General features: G+C 42.3%; 2 protein-coding genes across 4 annotated transcripts in view; both read right to left on the reverse strand.

The window, feature by feature from the left end:
- Positions 1-1107: 1107 nt before the first annotated feature.
- On the reverse strand, positions 1108-2359 carry Rep15 (RAB15 effector protein). Its single transcript, XM_042677701.1, has one exon. It carries the CDS (start codon positions 2037-2039, stop codon positions 1347-1349), a length of 693 nt encoding a protein of 230 aa, XP_042533635.1. The 5' UTR covers positions 2040-2359; the 3' UTR covers positions 1108-1346.
- Positions 2360-5847: 3488 nt separating this feature from the next.
- Positions 5848-26072, reverse strand: part of Ppfibp1 (PPFIA binding protein 1) — a 125329-nt gene continuing 105104 nt past the window's right edge. For all 3 annotated transcript variants that reach the window (XM_042677583.1, XM_042677585.1, XM_042677584.1), the window contains 11 exons: positions 24613-24763; positions 23793-23921; positions 21850-22000; positions 19865-19976; positions 19679-19767; positions 12853-12975; positions 10805-10930; positions 9917-10105; positions 7317-7496; positions 6893-6958; positions 5848-6059 (listed from right to left, as the gene is read on the reverse strand). In XM_042677583.1, the coding sequence (XP_042533517.1) occupies positions 5973-6059; positions 6893-6958; positions 7317-7496; positions 9917-10105; positions 10805-10930; positions 12853-12975; positions 19679-19767; positions 19865-19976; positions 21850-22000; positions 23793-23921; positions 24613-24763 (1403 nt within the window). In that variant the 3' untranslated portion in view covers positions 5848-5972. The remainder of the gene's footprint in view (positions 6060-6892; positions 6959-7316; positions 7497-9916; positions 10106-10804; positions 10931-12852; positions 12976-19678; positions 19768-19864; positions 19977-21849; positions 22001-23792; positions 23922-24612; positions 24764-26072) is intronic.

Below are 26072 nucleotides of genomic sequence, written 5' to 3' on the forward strand. Positions count from 1 at the left end.
GCTCAAGTGGTAAAGCACCAGCCTTGAGTGCAAAGGCTCAGGACAGAGCCCAGGCCCTGAGGTCAAGCTCCACAACTGTCACACACACACAGAACGGATGGTTTCTTAAACCAGACTAGAGTTTAAAGTTTGATCTTACCTTCTCTAGGATGTGTAATTTTTTCCATCTTATGACTTGAATTCAGGGCTTTGCACTTTCTCTTTGTGGCTCACTGCTGGTGCTCTACCATTTGAATCATACTTCCAGTCTGGGTTTTGTTTGCAGTTGGAGATGGAGTCTTTCGGACTTTCCTGCCTGGGCTGGCATTGAACCAGAAATCTCAGATCTCAGCTTCCTGTGTAGGTAGGATTACAGGCCTGAGCCACCAACACCGAGTTGAGTCATACAGTGAGCTCCCTGTGTGCATATCCTATCATTGACTCAGCTTGTTATGTCAGGTTAGAATTTCAGAAATCAGCATTCAACAGGACACAGAAAACAATGATAATGTTTCTTTTTTTTTTCTTGTGTACCAGTACTGGGGCTTGAGCTCAGGGTCTCTCCAGGTCTGTACCTGACTTTTTCATTCAAAGCTGGTGTTCTACCACTTGAGCCACAGCTACACTTCCCATATTTTTTACATCTTTTAGACTATTTCCAACAAATACGTGTGGCAAATCAAATTTTATTATTCTCTCCCATTCTTTTAAAATTTTTTATTGTAAAGATACTATACAGAAGGTTACAGTTACATGAGCAAGGTAATGAGTACACTTCCTATTGAGCATTGTTACCCCCTCCATTGTTTTCCCCCTACCATCCCTTCCCTCCCTACCTTCCCCGAGGTTTTTTTTCTTTTTTTTTTTTAAATTGTGATTAAGTGATTACATAATTTCCCAGTATTGTGGAATAATGATGCTCATTTAAAGTCACAAGTTCATTCTAACTTTCCTGGAGCAAATTGTCTATCACAGTCTATATCTCCCATTCTTTTTTAAAAAATATTTTTATTGTAGATACTGTACAGAGGGGTTAGTTACATGAGTGAGTACATTTCCTGTCAAGCATTGTTACCCCCTCCTTTGTTTTTGCCCTATCACTTCCCTCCCCACCTCCCCAGTCTCCCATTCTTATTATTGAACAAATGCATGCAGATTCAACTTTCTTTTTTCCCTAAAATTCAATTAACCAGCTTTTGTTTCTCTCCATCATTGTGACACGAGGCTGTTTCCACCTAGGTACATCATTTGAGGAAGGAAAAAAATCCCATGCTGTCTTCACTTAACAGGTGACTTTTTGCTTAAAAGAATAAAAAGCCCTTTCCCCCTTAATAAAGGGCCAGCCACACCCAACACACATACCCAGTTCAGAGGATGCTAATATACACCTTGCCCACCTTTCTCAGCCCATTTTCCTTACTCAGACAGTTTCCAAGAAGCTCTTTGATAGAGAGGCAGTCATTGGTTTCTAAGACAAAATGTTCTACAACCTTCCTTCCTGGCAGCTGACTCTTTACTGTCCAGTTCCTGACACTGTCCAGGACCACTGCCCGGATGTCTTTGGGTTTTCCTGGTGTACCAAAGATGATGAACAGGCCCAGGCAATCCTCTCCAATCAGATCACAAAACTCTTCCAGTTGGTCAAACCTGCTCTTCTTCCAAGACTCTTGCACTTGGGCATCTGGATTGAAGGAATTGCAAGGCTTCGGTCCTATGGGAGGAAGGGACGCCATTTGTAGAGTCTGTACTGCAATCTGAAGCTTTATTTGTTTATCAGGTCCCCAAAAGGTCCAAATCCAGTCTGTCCCAAACAGAAAGGCTTGGTGCTTGGTCATTTTGGTGGTGGTGACCCACTCTCCAAGCCCCCTTTCTTGGCAGAAGGTGATGAAGGAGATTAAGAAGATCTCATTGAGTGTACTCAAAGCAGGGCATAGGCTGCACAAGGGATACTCGACACCCAGATATTCCTTCAGTTTCTGAGCTGCATGGATGATGGCCTCACTGGATCCCTCACAAATGCTGTCATTCAAGGCCAGTGGCTGAGATGCTTTCTGTCCCATGGTTTGGGGCCCAATCAACACCACTTTGAAATGTCTAGGACACACACATGGAGAATTGCTTCTTTTACAGAATAAAAGAACTACCAACTCCCATCTATTAAATATGATCCCAGTTGGCTAAGTGCCTGGGTCCCTCTGTGGAGCTAAGCATATAGACATTTGGCTAAACAAACACGAGAGTATTCTGTTTGAGAATTGGGAGTGTGTCATACAGATTCCTGCTGGTTTATTAAGTTACATAATAAATTTCACAAAAACATCTGTTGTTCAGCACTAGGCCTTACTCACTGTAATGTGCACATGTGCACATACTAAGCCTTGAACTCTCAGCCTTCTCACTCTAGGCTAGTGTTCTTCTACTTGAATCAAACCTGATTAACTGGAGATGAAAGTCTCACAGACTTTTCTGCACAGCTAGCTTTGAACCAGGACCCTGATTAGCTAGGATTACAAGGGTGAGCCACAAGTACCCAGCTTCACTCTACTTTTAATATTTTCGATTGTCTCTCCCCTTCTGGCACTCAGGGAGAATAGCAGGTCGGGGCTGTTGTTTCTAGAAAGCATGCAGGGTAGAGCCTGTGCCTGCTTCTACAACTCATCTCATCAAATTTGTGCGTCAGTCATTTGATTTCCTTACATCCCTTCTATCATAATACCTCATTTGTTAGCTCAATAAAGACCTCAATTTTCTCTCTGTTGATACATTATGAACCCAACTCAAATTAATTCATGGACTTTACAACTACAAAGAGTTGGTATTATCATTTTCTAGAACAAAAATCAAGTCTATTATTTTTGTGCCAGAACTGGGGCTTGAAATCAGGGCCTCATAGTGGCTTAGCTTTTTTCAAACTTATCTAGCCACACCTCCACTACCAGCTTTTTGCTGGAGATAAGATTCTCTCAGATGTTTTTACCCTGGCTGGCTTCAAACCTCCATCCTTAGAGCTTCAGCCTCCTGAATAGATAGGATTACAGGAGTGAAACACCAGCACCTGGCTCCCATGTTGTGAACAAAAAATAAATGAATAATGACAATTAAAAACATGAAACAATTATCAACTGGCTTTATTTCTTTTTGTACGGTAACACCAGTATATATTATATGTGGTAGAGAATACATTGCCAATGTTTTCAACCTAATCACATCTCATCAGGCATTCATACTGTCATAAGATATAAAGAATATTTGGCATGTACAACAGTCTCCTGGTATTTTTGACCAGGTTCTAAGAACACATTTTTTCATATGGTAACACATATTTGCATGAAAAACCCCAATAAAGAACCCAATAGTTATCCAATAAATGATAAAAGGAAATCATTGTTAGCATGAACTCATTTTAGTTATCCATAAATAATAACCTAATGTTACAAGTTCCTTGATGAATACTTTGGTAAACTGCCGACAATATAATAATCCATTGATATTCAAAAATAGTTTATAGCCAAGTTCATTGGCATAAACTCAACTGCCCACCAACATCCCAATGTATGAAACTGTCTTTTCCACAATAGGCTAATGTGAATAGCCCTTGATGAAAAATAGTTATTTTTTCCTAATATCTCTTAAAAAACACAATAGTAACATTTTTTTGCTGCAGCTTTCAATTTGCTTTATAAAGAATATTTGGCCTTGTGTTGCAGAAAAACATGAACTATATTTTATCTAATAAAATAGCCATTATAAAACAAGTTTTTGCAGGGCATCAGTGGCTCATATCTGTAATCCTAGCAACTCAGGAAGCTGAGATCTGAGAATCACAATTTGAAGCCAACTTAGGTAGGGAAATCCATGAGACTCTTATCTCCAAAGTGGAACTAGGGCTCAAGTGGTAGCGTGTCAGCAAAAAGGCTAACGGACAGCGCCCAGACCAAGTTCATGCTCCAATAGTAGCGTGTGCGTGCGTGTGTGCATGTGCACGCGCGCACACACACACACGCACACGCACACAACCAAACAAGCAAAAACTAAATTTTCAGCCTCAAAAATTTGAATTGTGGCCAGGCACCGGTGGTTCACGTCTGTAATCCTAGCTACTCAGGAGGCTGAGATCTGAGGATCATGGTTCAAAGCCAGCCCGGGCAGGAAAGTCCACAACCACTAGAAAACTGGAAGTGGCACTGTGGCTCAAGCAGTAGAGCTTTTCGCCTTGAGCTGAAGAGCGCAGGGACAGTGCCCAGGCCCAGAGTTCAAGCCACCAGGGACCAAAAAAAATTTTTTTTTGAATTGTGATAGAAATAAAAGCCCCACTGGGAAGGTGGCTCAGTGGTAGAGTGCTTGCCTTGCATGCATGAGGCCCTGGGTTCGATTCCTCAGCACCACATAGGCAGAAAAAAAAAAAAAGCCAGAAGTGGCGCTATGGCTCAAGTGGTAGAGTGCTAGCCTTGAGCTGAAAAGCTGAGGGACAGTGCCCAGGCCCAGAGTTCAGGCCCCATGACCGGACCCCCTGCCCCCCCCCAAAAAAAAAAGAAATAAAAGCCCCATTCATTGGCAGTTGAGAAATGTACAATGAATATGTTTAGGCAAACTGTTAGTAGTTAATGTTCTTATCCAGCAAAGAGGAAATAAGAAATCAGTGTGAAGGTTTTTGTTTTGCTTCTGATTTTATTAGAAATTATTTCGTGTGTGTGTGTGTGTGTGTGTGTGTGTATGTGTGTGTTTTGTCAGTCATGGGGCTTGAACTCTGGGCCTGGGCGCTGTCCCTCAGCTCTGAATTGTTTATTGGAGATGAGTCTGATGTATTTTCCTGCCCCAGCTGGCTTTGAACTGGGATCCTCAGATCTCAGCCTCCAAAATAGCTAGGATTACAGGCATGAGCCACTGGCACCTGGCTTGTGTGTACACTTTTTTTTTTTTTTTTTTAAAAAAGGAAGCTGTTGAATGCTTCTGGATGCTTTCAAAACGATGTTCTATGAATGCCACTCAAGTTATTTCAAAAAAAGCAAATAGATCTCCCAGTGTTGATGGCTCACACCAGTAATCTTAGTTACTCAGGAGACTGAGATCTGAGGACTGAGGTTCAAAGCCAGTCTAGGAAGGAAAGTCTATGGGACTCTTATCTCTAATTAACTAACAAAAAGCCAGAAACAGAGGTGTAGCTCAAGTGGTAGAGTACCAGTCTTGAGTGAAAAAGTTTAGCGACGTTACCTAGGCCCAATTCAAGTCTCAGTATTAGCATGTGCGCACACATGTTCGCACGCGTGCACGCACATACACACATACACGCACACATGCACGCGCGCGTGAATGGATCCAAGATTGAGGCCAAAATTCTTTTTTTTTTTTTTTTAAGGGTAAAGCTCTTATAAACTATCATCAATTTAATGTGTTATCAGAGAAGTAGATTTCATGTATACTGAGTCTGGAGGACCATGGCTGTGACATACAACTGTGGAGAAAGAAAAGATCACCTGCCCTCCTCAGGAACTGCTGGCATATGAAAATTTAGATTCTTGCCTTTTGCTTTTGTTTTCATATGATCCTTTCATTACCTTCCTTAGGTCACAAATAAAAGATTTAGTTTCTATGCACGGTATATATACATTTAGAAAAATATATAAAAATAAGCCAGTAAGAGACAAGTGGCAGAACACTTGTAATTTGGCAGGCACATACAGTCACACATGCTTATGTCTTCTCCTCACACCTCCATGCCAGGGAGTAGAAACGCTCACCTTAAATGCACTACTTTACATGGGATATTTCACAGATACAGATTTTTTTTTTTACATTAAATAGAATGAAAACAATTATGCTCCTATTTGCCTGTGTCTTGTTTTTCATGGCATCTTCAAAATAGGCCCAGGTCCCCTGCTTTTCATTTCCACCTGTAGATGTGAAACTTGAACCATGAACAATATACAATGTGTCACTGGGTGCTGCATCTGAACACTTAAGTGGAAGAAAGAGGAAATGGCTCTGGGGCGACATCAGACATTGGAGTCTTCATCAGTAATGCTGGCACTTGGGGAGCAGGCAGCGAAGTCCTTAAACATGTCGTCTTCTTTCAGCATATACTAGGCGGAAGCAGATGGTTACCAGAGACACGCGCTGTGCTCAGACAGCATCACTCATCCTCTAACACCCAGGCAATTATATATATATATATATAAATATATATATAAATTTACTTATTCATTCATTCACTCACTCATGTGCCAGTACTGGGGCTTGAGTTCAGGGCCTTTACACACTTACTTGGTGTCATTTATTCAAGGCTGTAACTCTACCACTTGAGCCATACCTCCACTTCTGTCTTTTTGCTGGTTAATTGGAAATAAGAGTCTCAGGGTATGTGTGTGGGTCTTTCCTAGGGAGGGGAGCTTTGAACTATGATCTTCAGATCTCATCCTCTTGAGTAGCTGGGAACTGAGTAGTGAGCCACTAGTGCCTCTCCCCATGAAGTTCTTTAGGATAATTTACTTACTTTGGGGAGGACTGAGTTCAGTACCTCATCCTTTCACTTGGCTTTTTCACTGAAGGCTGGCACTCTATCCCTTGAGCTACAGCTCCACGTCTGGATTTTTACTGATTAATTGGAGCTAAGAGTCTCACACACTTTCCTATCCAGACTTTAACCTAGGTAGCTAAGATGAAAGGTGTGAGCCACCAACACCTAGTCTTGTGTAGTTTTTGTTGCTGTTTTTTTTTTAAGTATTTACTCATTCATGCATGGACTTTCCTTCCTAGGCTGTCTTTGAAATCTGATCCTCAAACCCCAGCCAACTAAGTAGCTAGGATTATAGGTGGGATCCACCAGTAACCCATGCCATGTAGTTCTTTGGAGTGATTTTAGCAGCGATCATTAGAGTCACATATCCAGTCATTCACCTGTGTCTTACAAACTTACTGTGAGATTGTTGATGCCTTCAGAGAATACACCGATCTGTCTTACTGTCCCTTCAGAATCTTCCATCTGCAGAGAGCAAATCACACTGTACCTATTCATATCCATTATCTCATGAAAACTAAGCAGAATTGACATGAATGACACTGAATGGGGCAGGAGCAATAGAACACAATTATGCTGTTTTCTTACCTCTACAATGTGGACAGCAAACATGAATATAAACTATATGCTGTGATAACAGAATGAACATCATAGGTAGATAGAATGAAGTAAGCAACTGCAAGTGTTGGTAGGCATTTGAAGAACATATATCCTGGTTAATAGATGTTATGTGAAATGGAAACAAGAGGGTTTTAGGTATTAGGTGAAAATTTCCCTCTCAGCATCTGTGCAGCTGAAAAGCATTGTGCAGTGTCTTATTTACCTGCTCTAGCCGGTCCAAATCATCCTCATCATACAAGTGTAGGTCCAGGTCAGTATTACAGGCCTGGTTAGAGGCATTGCCTGATGCTTGTCCCAGGTCCATTGGACAAACATATTCTTCTCCATCTTCCTGCTTTTTCTTTCTCAGATTGCCAAAATTGCTGAAGGTCAGTTTCTTTGGCTTGAATGCAAACAAAGAGAATCAGGAATTTGATAAAATTCACAGGACAGGGGCCTGAGAAGAGAACAGGTGTAGTTAAATTGCCCATCCCACCTCAGAGAGAAAAGCAACCACGTGGTTATATCGCATAACAAAAAGAGCACCAGAAGCCAGGTGCTAGTGGCTCATGGGTATAATTCTAGTTACTAGGAGGCTGAGTTATGACGATCATGGTTCAAAGCCAACCTGGCAGGAAAGTCTGTGAGACTCTTTTCTCCAACTACTATCAATGCCCCGCTGCCCCCTGGCCACAAAAAAATAAAACAACAACAACAACAACAACAAAAAACCCAACTAGAAATAGAACTGTGGCTCAAGTGGTAAAGTGCTAGCCTTCAGCACAAAAGTTCAGGAGCAATGCCTAATCCCTGAGTTCAAATCCCAGGACCAGCACTTAAAAAAAAAAAAAAAAAAGGCACCAGAGCCATGTGAACAGTGCATCAAATATCCTATTATTCCTTGCCATGAATCTCAGAAGATGAATTTTTCTTTTTGTAGTAAAGTAATAAGTTTATTAAAAGTGGAAAAAAAGGGTGTCTCCATAAAGGGTGTCTCAGGGGCTGGAGTCCAAGGAATTCCCCAGGAAAGTAGCCTTTATGTTTATTAATTCTCCTCCTATCCTAGGACACGAATGAGCATGAGAGTCCACGTGGGAACCTGGATCCCTCATTGGTCCCTACCACAGGGTAGAGGCATGGAAGTAAGTCGGATTGGTCAAGGCCAATAACACACCAGGGACTGCCTCACTACCAACCTGGGGCATTGTGGGTAGAAGAGGCATTTGAACAGGAGCCTGAAGCATTGTGGGAAAAAGAAAGGTCATTAAAAAGAAAGGTCATTATAGTTGAGCGCTAGTGGCTCACACCTGCAATCCTAGCTACTCAGGAAGCGGAGGCAATTTGAAGCCAGCCAGGGCAGGAAAGTCTGTGAGATGCTTATCTCCAATAAACTACTCAGAAAGAGCTGGAAGTGGTGCTATGGCTCAAGTGATAAAGAGTGCTGGCCTTGAAAAAAAAGAGCTTAGGGACAGTGCCCAGGCCCTGAGTTCAAGCTGGGACAGGGGGAAAAAAAGGCCATTATGAGCAAGAGCCCGAGCCACCATGGGAAGAAGTATTTGAGTAACAGCCCAAGGCACCATGATGTACTACATGCTGTCTGCCATGTTATGTCCATCATTTTCTATCCTTACCTAGTAACAGTTCCCCTTTCTTCCCTCCCAGATGGAAACTCTAAAAGACAGAAGCAATGACTGCTCTAGACTACTTGAGGTATCATATGAACTGTCCTCTAGAATTTTACTGTGGCCCACTGGATCAGCAAGTGGACCATGTCCTGTCCATCTAGAAAATCCCTTCCAAGTTGGGGGGGGGGAGGGGGGGAAGATGGTAGGAGATGGGAAGGGATGGGAAGAGGAAACAAAGGAGGAGGCAACAATGCTTGATAAGAAATGTACTCGTGGGCTGGGAAGGTGGCTCAGTGGTAGAGCGCTTGCCTTGCATGCCTGAGGCCCTGGGTTCGATTCCTCAGCACCACATAAGCAAAAAGAAAAAAAGCCGGAAGTGGCGCTGTGGCTCAAGTGGTAGAGCGCTAGCCTTGAGCTGAAGAGCAGAGGGACAGCGCCCAGGCCCAGAGTTCAGGCCTCACGACTGGACCCAAAAAAAAAAAAAAAAGAAATGTACTCGTTATCTTGCCCATGTAATTGTAATCCCTCTATACGGTATTTTACAATAAAAAAAAAAAAAGGAAGAAAAAAAAAAGAAAATCCCTACCAAATGGCCATCCCCACTCTGTGCTCTTGTAGAAGATGAACCATATTCCTCTTATCCACTCTCACTAACTGGATAAGCAAGGTACACCAAGTCCATTAAAAAGGATTTAACACAGTAGGGTTTTTCAGAGCCAAATCCAATATAGCAAAGTTTTTCTATATAAGCTCAGCAGAAAAACATGGTTCTTATTCATTTTGGGTAAGGCTATGACTATTTTATTTGCCTGTTCTACTTCCATAACTGACTCAGTGACTGGGTAAAAGAATTCCCACTCTTGGAGAAAAAATTCTTTTCTCTTTGTGCCGGTATTAGGGCTTGAACTCAGAGCCTTGCACTTCACTTTGGCCTTTTTGTTCAAGGCTGGCAATCTACTACTTTAGCCACAACTTCACTTCTGGCTTTTTGCTAGTCAAATGGAGATAAGAGTCTCTTGGATTTGACTGCTTGGGTTGGCTTCCAATATTGATCCTTGGATCTCAGCCTCTGGAGAAGCTGGGACTACAGGCTTGAGCCACTAGTGTTGCACTCTCAATTGTTTTCTAAAGCTAGATATATCTTTAAAAGCCTTTGTAAACTTCCCACAAACATTATAAAGTACAAGTTTGAACCAACCTTCACTTTGGCAGTGGCAGTCAAAAGTACATAATCTGGTAACTCCATGGCGTCTCGCTTCTGGTGCTGGGCCTCAGAGCCAATCAGGAGGTTGAAATGAGTGGCTAAATGTCTTCTCAACAAGGTCTTATTAGGGGGGATGTTCAGTAACTGAGCCATGGTTTCCACATTAAAGCGAGGTTCGAGAACCTGTGATAAAAATGAATATTGTTAAAAGCTTTCATAGTTTATGTATGTTTGCATTTTGCTAGAATCTCTTTCCTGCCTCATCTTGCTTCAGACTTTGCTCTTTAGATCTCAGCCTTCTGAGTAGCTAGGATTACAGGAGTAAGCCACCAGCCAGCACCCAGTAGGTATGGCTTTTATCTTTAATTAGTGCTTGAAAGTAATCTAAAATTTTATTTCCACAGTAGAAATAAAAATACCCTGAAACCAAAAGTCACTAGAAATAATGCAGAAGGTTGTGAAACTTGAATAAGGATTATGACAGGCAAATGGAAAAAGAAAGTACCCCTTATCTAAAGTGCTATGCATTTTGGTTTTTGCTTCTTTTCCTTTTTGAATTTGTGGGAGAGGGGTACTGGAGCTTGAAGTCAGGGCCTTGTGTTCTTGGCTTTTACACTCAAAGCTGCCACTCTACCACTTGAGCCACACTTCCATTTCCTTTTCTTTGCTGGTTAGAGATTCATGGACTTCCCTGCTTAGGCTGGCTTCAAACTGTGATTCTCAGATCTCAGCTTCCTGATTAGCTAGGATTACAGGCATGAACCACCAGCACCTGGCAAGATTTCCGAATTTTGAAGCTGTTCAGATTTCAGATTAGGAACCCCCAACTTTGTAATACCCTAACACATTAGACTAGAGAAACAAAATAAGGGTTAAATTTACCATAAGACCACCATGGACACCGCTACCCCTGAGGTTAGGGGCGTATTCTGCCAAGTCCACAGAGCGCAGCCATTCCATCACCCGGTGATTAGTCCACTGCTGCACTTCGGGAGGGGAGATGCTATTCTGCAACAGATGCCACAAGCTTCAGCTGACGGTGACATGAACTTCAGTATTAACCATGCACATGTGCTCTAACAGGCCTAGTACATCATCACACAATAGCCCATGAAATGTCTGGTGGGACAGAATAAGAATTCTAATTTGAATTCTTTTTTTGGGGGGGGGGGGAGGGGTCAATTATGGGGCTTGAACTCAGGTCCTAGGCACTGTCCCTGAGCTTTTTGCACTCAAGGTTAGCACTCTGCCACTTTGAGCCACCATGTTACTTCCATCCAGCTTTTGGGTGGTTAATTAGAGATGAGTCTGATGGACTTTCCTGCCCAGGTTGGCTTTGAACCTCAGATCTCAGCCTTCTAAGCTAGGATTACATGCATGAGCCACCAGCACACTACTTGAATTCTCTTTAGTTTTTTTAAATTGTTATTATAAAGGTGATGTACAGAGAGGTAACAATTACTTAAGTCAGGTAAAGAGTACATTTCTTTTTGGACAATGTTACCTCTTCTCTCACTCCCAGTTTTCCCTTCTATCTGTACCCTGAATTCTCTGACAGAATTTATACTCAAATATTAGGCTTCCTTTTATTTTCTTCTTTTTTTCATTTCAAATTCCTTTTTTAATACATTTTTTTTTATTGTAAAGATACTGTTTAGAGGAGTTACACAGTTCCATGAGTAAGTAATGAGTACATTTCCTATTAAGCATTGTTACCCCCTCCTTTGTTTTTATCCTACTATTCCTCCCCCGACCAAAGTTTTCAACATATTGTCTTGTTCATCTCATTGTTACAGTGGGTCAACCTGTATCCTTATTTCAGCATTTTGTTATTTCCCTTCCCCTCCCCAAATTAGAAAAAATGTATATACAAGATGCAGGTCACTGGAATAAAATACAGTGAAAACAGGGGCTATACTATGGGGGAAGAACATACAAAAGAAACGAACAAAAAAAGTCACATCGTACATTATAAGTACATTAAAAACAACAGCAAGAATGATAGAACTTCTTATGTCCCTATCTTGGGGTTCATTTCGCTTAGCATCATCTTATCTGGTCATATGTACATAGCTTTTGACCTTTTTTGGTTGTCCTAGGCATGTACTAGTTATTGCAAATAAGGTAAACCATGGGACCTATGTTTCTTTGGGCCTGGCTTACTTCACTTCTTCTCCCCCCCTCCCTCTCACCCTGCCTTTTTTGGTGCCAGTCTGGAGTCTTGAACTCAGAACCTAAGCACTGTCTCAGCTTAGTTGCTCAAGGTTTTGCATTTATCACTTGAGCCACAGCTCCACTTCTGGCCGGACTTTATTGCCTGGGCTAGATTGAACTGCAATCCTTAGATTTCAGCTTTTTGAGTAACTTCAAGCCACGATCCTCAGATCTCAGCCTCCTGAGTAGCTAGCTATAGGCAGAAGTCACTGGCACGACTAAACTTCCTTCCTTTTTTCTAGTGTGTGCTAGACTCAGAGCCTTGTGCTTTCACTTGTCTTTTCTGACTAATGTGGGCACACTACCACTTGAGCCACTTCTGTCTTTCAGCTGGTTAATTGGAGATAAGAGTTTCTCAGATTTGTCTGCCTTTTCAGTCACTATGGCCCACTGTGCTTCCTTATACACTAGTATGAAAAAGAAAAGCCAAGTCTCTATAGTGATATTCAACTGTGAAAAGTAAGGAGGCAGGAGGAATATAACTATGAAAAGGAAGTAGCACAAATGAAGACCATTTCAGTTTGTTCTAGTTACAAGCAGACCTGTCCTAAGGAAAGAAGGGACATAGGACCACAAAAACAAGTAGTAAATTGAGACTTTCAGGACAAATTGAGACTTTCATGACAAAACCCAAGAGGAAATAGGCCTCACTCTTGCAGATCCAGAAGTCACATGTATGGACATGCCTATGCAGTAACACCTATCAGACACACCACCTCATCAGACGGCCGCCTCCGGAGACAGTTTGGCTCAAAGTTATTGATCCTTAGGACCTGGATGGCCCTCTTGATACTGAGATGGTGCAGGACACTCACAACCTTCAAAGACAGCAAGTCATCCTGCAAAAGAGGACAAAAGGAAATACTCAATGGATTGGGCTATGCTAGAAAGATCTCCCTAGGGAAATCACAGAAAACTGGAATGAAATTAGGAGAACCATTTAAATCAGTATGCCTCTCAAAGGTATCTATGGCTCATGCTTATAATCCTAGCTATTCAGGAAGCTGATATCTGCGGATTGCAGATCAAAGCCAATCCAAGCAGAAAAGTCCATGAGACCGTTTCCAATTAACCAGAAAAAAAACAGGACTGGTGGTGTAGTTCAAGTGGTAGAGTACCAGCTGAGCAAGTAAGTTAAATATGAGTGAGGCACTGAATTCAAACCTTAGTACTGGCCAAACAAAACAAAACAAGTCAATAGACCTACAAGACCTTCTCAGTGATTTTAAAGGTATTATTTAATGACAGAACTCCTTTTCCTATTATGAACAAAATCTCCTGTGGGGATTGTCCCCAAATTAATGTTGTACATTACAATGATGACTGTCAATTCTTCCCCTCTGTACCTGAGGCTCTGACTGGATAATAGAATCTTAGTGCTCTAAAATTCTATTGAAAAGAACTTGCTGGGTCACAAAATACATCTGTGACCAGGTGCTAATGGCTACTACCTGTAATCCTAGCTACTCAGAAGTCTGAGATCTAAGGAACAAAATTCAAAGCAATCACTGGCAGAAAAGCCTATGAGACTCTTATCTGCAATTAGCCAGCAAAAAGCTGAAAGTGGAGCTCTTATGGCTCAAGTAGAGCTCTAGCCATGAGTGAAAAAGCTAAACAAGAGTATAAAGCTCTGAGTTCAAGCATTAGTACTACCACAGAAGAAAAAAAAAGGAGGGAGAAGAAAAAAGGAATTATAAATATGATAATGTCAACGGTCAATGCCTTCAACATTGATATTTGTTTTGTTTTGTTTTCTGGTCCAGTCGTGGGGCCTGAACTCTGGGTCTGGGCGCTGTCCCTCAGCTCTTCAGCTCAAGGCTAGCGCTCTACCATTTGAGCCACAGCGCCACTTCTGGTTTTTTTCTTTTTGCTTATGTGGTGCTGAGGAATTGAACCCAGGGCCTCAGGCATGCAAGGCAAGTGCTCTACCACTGAGCCACCTTCCCAGCCCCAACATTGATATTTGTAATGTGACAGGCACACCAAAGCAATCATTCAGAAGCTGACACACAGTCAGTATAAGAACCAGTCTACTTTCAAATACACCCTGAAAATAAATACAGAACACTTATTTTAGGCACAACCTACTGATAACAAATATTTTATGAAAGTGAGAAAGAGGAAGTGGAGAACATTAACCTAATATAAAATATTTCTAAGAGTAAAAAAGTTAGATAGTATGTTATCTCCTTAAGCAAAAATAGTTTCCTGAATTTTCTCTAAATTATTATTTTTTTTTTGGCGGTCATAGGGCTTAAACTCTGGGCTTGGGCGCTGTCCCTGCGCTCTTCAACTCAAGGCAAGCGCTCTACCGCTTGAGCCACAGCACCACTTTTGGTTTTCTAGTGGTTTATTGGAGGTAAGAGTCTCACGGACTTTCCTGCCCGGGCTGGCTTTGAACCTCGATCCTCAGAGCTCAGCCTCCTGAGTAGCTAGGATTACAGGTGTAAGCCACCGGCGCCTGGCTTCTAAATTATTTCTTTTATTTTGGTCCGGTTGTGGGGCCTGAACTCTGGGCCTGGGCGCTGTCCCTCAGCTCTTCAGCTCAAGGCTAGCGCTCTACCACTTGAGCCACAGCACCACTTCCGGCTTTTTTTTCCCCTGCTTATGTGGTGCTGAGGAATCGAACCCAGGGCCTCATGCATGCAAGGCAAGCGCTCTACCACTGAGCCAACTTCCCAGCCCCTCTAAATTTCTTAAAACTAAGATCTTACAACAAATTATTTTTGGTCAGGTGTGTGGTGTGTGTGTGTGTGTGTGTGTGTGTGCACACTGAACTTGCACTCAGGGCCCCATCCTCTCACTTGATGTCTTGATGTTTTACTCATAGCTGGCATTCTACCATCTGAGCTACAGCTCCATTTCTGTTTTTTTCTGGTTAACTGGAAATAAGAGTCTCTCAGATTTATCTGCCTGCTGGTTTTGTACCTGGATCCTAAAATCACAGCTGCCTGAGTAGCTACTATTACAGGTGTAAGCCACCAGCACTCAAGCTATTGCTTCTGTTTTGTGGGGTTTTTTTTTGTTTTTTTGTCATGGGGCTTGAACTCTGGGCCTGGGCACTGTTCCTCAGCTCTTCAGCTCAAGGCTAGCACTCTATCACTTGAGCCATAGCACACTTCCAGTTTTCTTGTGTTTAATTGGAGATTACAGTCTCACGGACTTTTCCCGCCTAGGCTGGCTTTGAACTGCGATCCTCAAATCTCAGCCTCCTGAGTAGCTAGGATTACAGGCATGAGCCACCAGTGCCTGGCACTTCTGTATTTTTTAAAAAGCTACCTTCAAATAATTTCAGGCTTAAAGTTGCTAGATATTATAGTAGAAAACTCTGTATGTTTTTTACCCAGCTTTCCCTAATATTATCATCTTATAAAGCTGTGATATCTTTTTTATAACTGAGAAATTAATAGGGACAATAAAATACTTGCCAGGTGCCAGTGGCCCACACCTGTAATCCTAGTTACTCAGGGAGCTGAGATCTGAGGATTATGGTTCGAAGCCAGACCAGGTAACGAAGTTCAAGAGACTCTTATCTCCAAAGAACCAGCAAAAAAGCCGGAAATAGAGCTGCAGCTCAAGTGGTAGAGAGCTAGACTTGAGCAAATCCTGAGTTCAAGCCTTAGGATTAGTATACATACACAAACAGTTAAGTAAACTACTGAGCTATATACTTCATTTTTTTCTTTTTTGCCAGTCCTTGGGCTTGAACTCAGGGCCTGGGCATTGTCCCTAAAGCTACTTTTGCTCAAGGCTAGAGCTTTATCAACATGAGCCATAGCACCACCTTCAGCTTTATCTGTTTATGTGTTACTAGAATCGAACCCAGGGTTTCGTGCATGCTAGGCAAGCACTGTACCACTAAGCCACATTCCCAGCCCATACTTTTTTTTTTTTTTTTTGGGTCTGGTCGTGGGGCCTGAACCCTGGGCCTGGGCGCTGTCCCTCAGCTCTTCAGCTTAAGGCTAGCGCTCTACCACTTGAGCCACAGCACCACTTCCGGCTTTTTTCTTTTTGCTTATGTGGTGCTGAGGAATCGAATCCAGGGCCTCATGCATGCAAGGCAAGCACTCTACCACTGAGCCACCTTCCCAGCCTACTTCATATTTTTTATCAGGCTTTTACTAAGAACTTTCTTTGTGTTGTTGTTTACAATACAATTTGGGATAATTCATTTAAACAAGATGTTTTAAGGGCCATGACCTAGGGGCTCATGTGCTTCTAATCCTGGCTACTCAGGAGGCTGAAATCTGAGGATCATAATTCAAAGCCAGCTTGGACAAGAAAGTTTGTGAGACTCTTATCTCCAATGAACCAGCAAAAAGCCAGAAGTGGACTGTGGCTCAATTAGTAGAGCACCAGCTTACAGCAGAAAAAGGCAAGCAAGAACTCCTGCAGCCCTGAGTCCCACCCCAGTATCAGCACACACAAAAAAAGCTCTTGTAACTTAGAACTTAAAAGGCAAAAATTTCCAAGGCAATTTATCATTACTTTTATCCTTGAAAGCTATGTATCTGTTCCTTGAGATTTTAAACCTGAATCAGTTACATTTCTAGAACAGACTCTCAAGTGTTACTGGCATATACCAGGCAGCTATGGAAAGGATTCCAAACAGCCCTCAGTCAGGCCTCTGGGGCTTTATATCGCTCACTGCTCAAAGACACTTGGTTAAGTTACCCAATCTCTAGATTCTTTTCTTTCCTATTGAAGAATAAAGCACTCTACCTACCCCACAACAAAACCTGTTTCAGCTTCCTGTATTCATTTTGTTAAACAGTTAGTAGCTCTGAGGAATTCCACCATTGGGACCCCCCTGAGTATGCCATCCTTTAGTCAATGTGTTAGGATACATATGCAGACGGCTCTGTATATGTTTTCATGTATGTTTATAATTTAGATTGACTTTCATATGAGATAAAATGTGTACTTTGTCTCTCTGAGCCTTAGTTACGTCACTTACCATAATTTTTCCAGGTTTCTCCATTCCCCTTCAAATGACAGGGAGGAAGACAGACAAATGGAGAGAGGATGGTAGGTGAATACAGTCATAATACTCAATGTATATATGTGAAAATGTTACCAGGGAACTAGAGGGGAGGAGTGGGATTGAGAGAGATGAGAACAATGAAAAGAGGTGACACATTGACCAAGATGCATTATACTCATAAGCTGGAAGAGAAAATCCATATTCAGCTACTTAAAGATTAAAAAAGAATAATAGCACTAACTCAAAGTTAGTGGAGTTGAATATTAATATAAGTAAAATGCTAAAAGACTTCTTAGACGATTAAACAAGCAACATAGTACAGTTTTATTTATTTATTTATTTTTTGCCGGTCGGGGCCTGAACTCTGGGTCTGGGCGCTGTCCCTCAGCTCTTCAGCTCAAGGCTAGCGCTCTACCACTGGAGCCACAGCGCCACTTCCGGCTTTTTCTGTTTATGTGGTGCTGAGGAATCGAACCCTGGGCCTCATGCTTGCAAGGCAAGCGCTCTACCACTGAGCCACCTTCCCAGCCCCGTACAGTTTTATTTATACAAGCTTACACCATATTCCTGCCAAGGTAAGGGCTTTGGTTCAGTGATAATAGAAAAAAAAAATCCATTAAACTATCCACCCATCCAACTAGCTAGCTAGCTTTTTCACTTAAGGCTGGCACCATAACACTTGAGCTACATTTCCACTTCCAGCTTTTTGCTAGTTAATTGGAATCTCTGATTTTTTTGCTGAACTGGCTCTGAATTACAATCCTCAGATCTCAGCTTCCTGAGTAGCTAGGATTAAAGGTGTGAGCCATCCATGTTGTACAACAACTCTGTCCTAGTAACTCCTGCCCACTACAATTGGGTTAAAGTGGGAAATGTTTCAGTAAGTTTTCCAGGAAAAGAAGGGAAAAGTCTCTGGTACCTTAAGTCAAAAGGTAGCCCTTTCTGAAACTGCCTATGCAGTTTCTATGGTCACTGCATAGAAACACTTAATATAGAATCCATGAGAGCTTTAAAACTCCATATTCTGTCTTTGAAAGATCTTAATGAAGCCAGGAAAGGTGTTTAATACCTATAATTCCAGCTACTCAAAGAGGCAGAGGTGGCTGTGCACTGGTGGCTCAACTGCAATCTGGCTATCAGGAGGCTGAGATCTGAGGACCAAGTATAAAGCCAGCCAAGGCAGGAGAGTCCATGAGACTCTTCCTTCCTTCCAGTCAAGCACCAAAAAACTGAAAAGTGGAGCTGTGGCTAACATGGTAGAATACTAGCTTTGAGCAAAAAAGCATAGGTACAGTGTCCAGTCCCTGAGTTCAAGCCCCAGGACTGATTAACAAAAAAAAAAGCAAGCTGGTGCCAGTGGCTTACACCTGTAATCCTAGCTACTCAGGAGGTTAAAATCTGAGGATCGCAGTTCAAAGCCAGCCCCGGCAGAAAAGTCTTTCACTGAAACTCTTATCTCCAATAAACCATCAGAAAACCAGAAGTGGCTCAAGTGGTTCAAGTGGTAGAGCGCTAGCCTTGAGCTGAAGAACTGAGGGACAGCACCCAGGCCCAGAGTTCAAGTCCCATGACCGACAAAAAAAAAAAAAAAAAGCAGCAGGAAGATTGTGAGTTTGAAGCCAGCCTTGAAGAAGGCTGCATTGAGACACTGTCTCAAAAGTAAAATACAAAAGGGCTATAGACAGGTCTCAAGTAGTAGATTGTTGGCCTATCCTGTATGAGGGCCTGGGTTAACCTCCAGCACCTCATAAGGAAAAAAAGCAAACAACTATCTTTATGAGATATTATTCACATACCATAAATTTACTCATGAGAGTGTTCTCTCCAATATTTATCTTGTTGGTTATACATAAAAATCAACCTTTGGGAAAGCTTAGTTGTTTTGTTTTTTGTTGGTTTTTTTTTTTTTTGGGTTCGGTCATGGGGCTTGAACTCTGGGCCTGGGCGCTATCCCTCAGCTCTTCAGCTCAAGGCTAGCACGCTACCACTTGAGCCACAGTGCCACTTCCGGCTTTTTTTTTCTGCTTATGTGGTGCTGAGGAATTGAACCCAGGGCCTCATGCATGCAAGGCAAGTGCTCTACCACTGAGACACCTTACCAGCCCGGAAAGCTTAGTTTAAATTAGGTTCAGCATAATTTAAATTGAAGTTTCAAATTACCCCAAAGCTATTGCAATCACCAAGCTATCTGATGTGGACTTAACAGGAAAATATTCTCCCTTATTCTTTATATATTATTTCTATTTTTTTTGTGTGTGTCTGCCAGTACTTACACTTGAACTCAGGCCTGGGTGCTGTCCCTTAGCTTTTTTTCCTCAAGCCCAACATTCTACTACTTAAGCCATAGCTATACTTCCATTTTTTTCAGTAGTTCATTGACGATTAAGAGTCTTTTGGATTTGTCTGTCCAGGCTGGCTTTGAACCATGATCCTCAGATCTCAGCTTCCTGAGATCTAGCTAGGGTTATAGGCCATCCACTCTGGAGGCAATTCCCTATTCACATTCTTCTCAGAGAAAAAAGTATTACTTCCCCAGATCCGGACTGACAATCACTTACAACAGTCATGTAGTGTAGCATTCGGCCATCCACACGTCCTTCATCAAACTGAGTCTTGTACTGGGGGAGGCCAATATCATCAAGCCATCCTGAAAGACAGAAACCAGTGCCACAGAATATCTGTTTTGGTGACTGAAAAGGAAAAAAAAAAGTAGCAATATTCTTTTAAACATAAAAACCTCTTACTAGTGACCCAGTTGAAATCCAACTTTCCATGGTTCGTTTCTTCTTCGGATCCTAGGGCCTGCAAAGCCAGCTGCAGTTTCTTCCTATGAAGTGAATGCTTAATTCCAAGTTCCTGAAACCATCAGCAGAAAGATCAATTTTTTCATTCTTGTTTATATGCACTGTGTTCATTGGCAAAGGATGCTAATTCCCTTAGATGAAGCACCATTGAAAACCAGATTCTGATGCTAAGCACTGGTAGCTCACACCCCTGTCACTCATCAGGAAGCTGAGCAATGAGGATCCAGGGTCTAAGGCAAACATGGCAGAAAAATATGTCGGTAGGACTCTTATCACCAATGAACCAACAAAAAGCCAGAAGTGAAGGTATGGCTCAAGTAGCCTTGTGTAGAAAAAGTTAAGTGAGAGTTAAAGGTCCTGAGTTCAAGCACTAGTATCAGAGTGTATGTGAGCACACACACATACATGTGTGCACGCATACACACATGCATGTACACAAGACCACATTCTGCATCACGCTAAGATCTAATAACATTAACCAAGGCTAGTGAAAACTTGTTGAATAAGAGGACTCTCAAGAGTCAAGACCACCACAATTAGTGTGTGTTAGAAATTCTCTACTGACTCATTCTCTTTGTAAGACAGTGAATGTAGCAATAATAATTTCACCCTTATCCTGTACAAAGTATTAAATAATTGGGACACAAAATATATAAGGCATTTTGTGGAGCTTGAACTTAGGGCCTCGGTGCTATCCCTGAGCTTCTTTTGCTCAAGGCTAATGCTCTACCACTTGAATGAAGTGCTACTTCCAGCATTTTCTGAGTAGTTAGTTGGAGATAAGTCTTACAGCTTTTCCTTCCCCAGGCTGGCTTCAAACCACAATCCTCAGATCTCAGCCTCTTGAGTAACTAGGATTATAGGCATGAGTCACCAGTGCTTGGCAAATGAGGCTTTTTTGTTTTTCTTTTGCTGTTACTGAATTATATATGGTACATAGATGGTAAGTCAGCAATAAGGCCCCTAATGGTTTTGAGATGTGTAAGCTTAAGGCCTATTATCATGGACATATAATTACATAAGCCAACAATTATGGCTTAAAGAACCATTTAATTAAAAAAAAAAACCCAACAAAAATCATCAAGACAAAGCCAGGTGCTGGTGGCTTACACTTAAAATCCTAGCTGCTCAGGACATTAAGATCTGAGGACAGTGTTTCAAAGCCAGCCAGGGCAGACAAATCCAAGAGTTATCTTCAACTAACCAGCAAAAAGCCAGAAGTGAAGCTGTGTGATTCAAGTGGCAGAATGCTAGCTTTGAGTGAAAAAGCACCCAGGCCCTGAGTTTAAACTCCAGTATCAACATCAAAAAAATTATGGCTGGAAGCATGGTTCAATTGATAAAGAACCAGCCAAGTAAGAATAAGACTTTAAATTCAAATCTGGGTCACAGGGGGAAAAAAAAAAAAGCATCAAGAGGAGGCCCCACTCCCTACTCAATCAGTAATGGGGCTTGAATTCAGGGCCTGGGCTCCCTACCCAATCAGTAATGGGGCTTGAATTCAAGGCCTGGGCACTGTCCCTGAGCATTTGTGCTCAAGGCTAGTGCTCTACCACTTTTGAGCTCCAGTTTCATGTCTGGTTTTCTAGTCATTAATTGGAGGTAAGAATCTCTTGGAGTTTGTTGCCCAGGCTGGCTTTGAACTACAATCCTCAGCTCTCAGCCTCCTGAGTAGCTAGGATTATAGGTGTGTGAGGCATCAGTGCCCAGTAAAACCCTTCCTTTTAAGTTTATGAGATGAAATAAGTAATCATGAAATACTTGAAAACTGAAACTTCTGTTTTTGTTCCTTCTGGTCTTGAAGCTTGAATCACAACTTCATCAGAAGTCACCTAGGCTTTAACCAGCCTGTTCTCTACCATAAGAAACAATCCTACATTTGTATTCTCCTTCTCTCAAGTGTTTTGTAAACAAGAGAAGATTACCTTCTCCAGATCCTGTGGGGAAGCCTGCAGAAGGGTTTGGCCAGAGGTGATCCAGTGCTTGCCAGAATTCAGGTAAGACCCCAGGCCTTGTTCTACCAGCCAATTACAAACTTGCTCCTTGGTCCACTTGGCAAATGGCATATCCAAGTTACTATAGGAAAATGACAACTGCATGAGAAAGAAATCAACTCCAACCGTGTATTTGAACAGCTGTTATACCCAATTAAATAGCAAAAACAGCTAGAAGTGGAGCTGTAGCTTAAGTGGTGTGCCAGACTTGTGCAAAAAAGTCAAAAGTGCAAGGCCCTGAGTTCAAGCCCCAGAACCAGCACCCCCTCCCTCCCCGACACACACACTCAATAAAAGAATATATTCTACAGAAGAACACCAAGTTGAAACACTACAAGTCATTAACCTGAAACCCTGTTGTTTGAAGAGTACATTCCCAAACAGGTAATACTCAAGTATTACTGAAAAAACTAACTAAATCTAATTTTAGTTAACTTTGGCAGAATTGTGGTTTCTCTCTAGCCAGCACAAGATGAGAGGAAGACACAATGCCCTCACCTCATGGAGGAAAGAGAAATCAAAACAAAATACCTATTTTCCTTTTACCTAGCCATACAAATAATGTTCCTGTTTGAAAAAAGGGTGAAGATGAACATATGTGTGTGCCAGTATGGGGGCTTGAACTTTCTCTTTACTTTTTCACTCAAGGCTGTCACTCTACCTCTTGAGTCACATTTTTACCCCTGGCTTTTTGCTGGTTAACTTAAAGAGTCCCATAGATACTTCTGTTCCAACTGGCTTCAAATTGGGTCCTCAGGTCTCCTTAGTAGCTGGGATTACAATCATGGCCCGCAAGCTCCCAGCATTTTATTTTTTAAATACTACAAGGAAGTCCTTTACTCTATTTAAAGGCAACATATGGCAAATGAGACCATTTGGTGTTTGAAGAAGGCCACAGAGCTCCCTCCTTACCAGTGAAGTGCCTATGTGGGAGGGCCTGAGTTTAAAAGGTTTCTAGTCTACTCATTATCTTAAAAGATTGGTCATCAATGCTTGTAAGGTGTGTGTACCAACTCCTCCCTTCTATGTTCTTATACTCCATGAGCCCTCAAGGCAGTTAAGAAAAGTTCTAGGTGCCTTAATAGATAAATCATTATCTACTCTTGATAGGTCTATGAATTCTGATAGCATACCTCTACTGGCTTTCAAAGATTCAATCTCTAATGTTTAGGCAATGGTTACTATTTGCCAGATACTTAGCACATATTAACTCAGTCTCTGGAATCACCTTTTGGGGTTAGGCACTCCTTATCAGTATTATGACAGGAAGATTGCAGTACAGTCACTGCTCAAGGCTGCCCACCCGGCTGGCAGAAAGGGATAATGTGAGAAATGAAATCTACGCAATGTGATTCTAGATTATACTGTTGTTTTTTCTTGTGCTGGAGAGGGGACCCCATGCATGTTAGCAAAGAGCTTCACTACTGAGCCACAAGCCAGCACGTACTTTTATTTTTCCATTTTGTGCTAGTACTGGAACTTTGAACTTACCAGCACCCAGTAGTTAACCCAGCCACAAGACTAACACAGAGTGGTTTGCAAGGCCTTGACAACTGGGATATAGACACCAAAGTCCAAGCCAGGTGCTTGTGGCAATGCTTATAATCCCAGCTACTTAGAAGGCTGTGGCTCACACCAGTAATTCCGGCTGCTAAGAAAAATCCAGTGAGACTCATCTCCAATTAACTAGCAAAAAATGCAAGAAATGGAAGTGTGGTACAAGTGATAGCTTGCCAGCCATGAACAACAAATCCAAGGGGGAGCACAAAGCTTTGGGTTTAACCACTGAGTGCAAGTACTGGCATAATCAACCAATCAATCAAACAAACAAATGAACAAAAGATACTAAAGTCCACTCACTCAGCTGTTCTTACCTGTTGGACTGTCCCAAATCTCGAGACCACCCGAGTCGGGGGCCCGCAGTCGCCCGGGTCCCTCCTCTTTTGAACTCAGGCTCGGACAAGTCATCTGGATTGAAGGTGGTTGATTGGCTTCTCTTAAGTCTGAAGAAGATATAACTCATGGAGCCAAGAATTACACAAGGACAATTTAGACTTCACAGTTAATAAAAAATCTTTTGAACTGGTGGGTACATTTGAACTACTTTTCTTTTTATGTTAGACATAATGTTTACATTCAAATGTCTGGCAGTGCTATTTTTTTTTTCTGGTGTTGGTCCTGAGATTTGAACTCCATTATCCTCAGATCTCAGCCTCCTAAATAGCTAGGATTACAGGTGTGAGCCACCAGCACCCAGCTAGTGGCTATTCTTTCTAAATAAAATCACGTGGCACTAATTCTTTTTTTTTTGGGTCCGGTCGTGGGGCCTGAACTCTGGGCCTAGGCGCTGTCCCTCAACTCTTCAGCTCAAGGCTAGCACTCTACCACTTGAGCCACAGCTCCACTTCTGGCTTTTTTTCTTTTTACTTATGTGGTGCTGAGGAATTGAACCCAGGGGCTCATGCATGCAAGGCAAGTGCTCTACCACTGAGCCACCTTCCCAGCCCCACGTGGCACTAATTCTGTATCAGAAAAAAAACACCTTAACATTTGAATTGAAATACTGACTTGAAGCCCAATCAATTAGGGAATCCCCAAGTTCTCTCAAAAGAGAAACACAAAATCTTCTAATTTGGTGCCTATCTGCCCATTCCTCTTCCCATTTGAATAACGTGTGAGACTCACTGCACTTACTTTCCAAAAAGTCTCATGATCCCTCGGGATTTCTTTCTGGAGTCTGGAGAAGGTGGAGATAGCTGGAAGGGGCTGGTCCCCTGTGAAGCTCTGGGCCGAGAAGACACACCAGCCAAATCTAAGTGCTCTGCTGCTTCCTTTTCTGTTTCAGCTATTCCAAAGAAGAAAGGAGACTTGATGAGATTTAAATTATGGCATGATTAAACTTCTCGCTTTTGCAACTGTTAAGAATTCTATTGGTTTATAAATCTGTGAGTTAGGGGCTGGGAAGGTGGCTCAGCGGTAGAGCACTTGCCTTGAATGCCTGAGGCCCTGGGTTCAATTCCTCAGCACCACATAAGCAAAAAGAAAAAAGCCAGAAGTGGCACTGTGGCTCAAGTGGTAGAGCACTAGCCTTGAGCTGAAGAGTTGAAGGACAGCACTTAGGCCCAGAGTTCAGGCCCCACGACCGGACCCAAAAAAAAAAAAAAAAAAAAAAAAATCCGTGAGTTAGATAGTACCCTGAAATATGATAAACGGAATATAAATGTCCTATTTTGAGTTTTCTCTTATGTATGAAGTTAATTAACTTAACCTCTCATTTGAGATTATGAAAGGTCAACTCTGTGTGTGTGTGTCCTGAGGCTGTGTGTGTGTGTGTGTGTGTGTGTGTCCTGAGGCTTGAACTCGGGGCCTGAACACTATCCCTGAACTTTTGTGCTCAAGGCCAGCATTCTTAACACTGTGAACCATGGCTCCACTTCCAGCTTTTTTGGTGGTTAATAAGAGTCTCATGCATTTTCCTGCCTGGCTGACTCAGCCTCCTGAGTGGCTAGGATTACAGGCGTGAGCAACCAACACCCTTCAGGATTGTTATCTTTTTTGTTTTTGTGCCAATCCTGAGGCTTGAACTCAGGGCTTCATGTTTCTCCCTCAACGGTGTTACTCTACCACTTGAGCCACACCCCAACTTCTGGCTTTTTATTGGCTCATTGGAGATAATAGTCTCCAGATTTTTCTGCACTTGCTGGCTTTGAACCTTGACCCTCAGATCTGAGCCCTTTTGAATAGCTAGCACTCCAGCGTAAGTCGCAGATGCCTGGGCTAGTTTTTCTTCTGATATAAAATGAATTCCAGGGCTGGGAAGATGGCTCAGTGGTAGAGTGCTTACCTTGCATGCATGAGGCCCTGGGTTCAATTCCTCAGCACCACATAAGCAAAAACAAAAAAGCCGGAAGTGGCGCTGTGGCTCAAGTGGTAGTGTGCTAGCCTTGAGCTGAAGAGCTGAGGGACAGCGCCCAGGCCCAGAGTTCAGGCCCCACGACCGGACCCCCCCCCCCCCAAAAAAAAAAGAATTCCACATGATTTTGTGCAGAAAGAATAACTTGCCAGATCTCCAAATACAAACTGCTTTAGTTGAGTTGTCCTTTAGTAGACAATTGTACACTACTTAACACAAGGACTGCTGCTTGATTTTTCAT

The sequence above is a fragment of the Dipodomys spectabilis genome, unplaced genomic scaffold, assembly GCF_019054845.1.
Source record: "Dipodomys spectabilis isolate Male_0828 unplaced genomic scaffold, ASM1905484v1 ptg000039l, whole genome shotgun sequence".
In the NCBI taxonomy this organism is placed as follows: Eukaryota; Metazoa; Chordata; class Mammalia; order Rodentia; family Heteromyidae; genus Dipodomys; species Dipodomys spectabilis.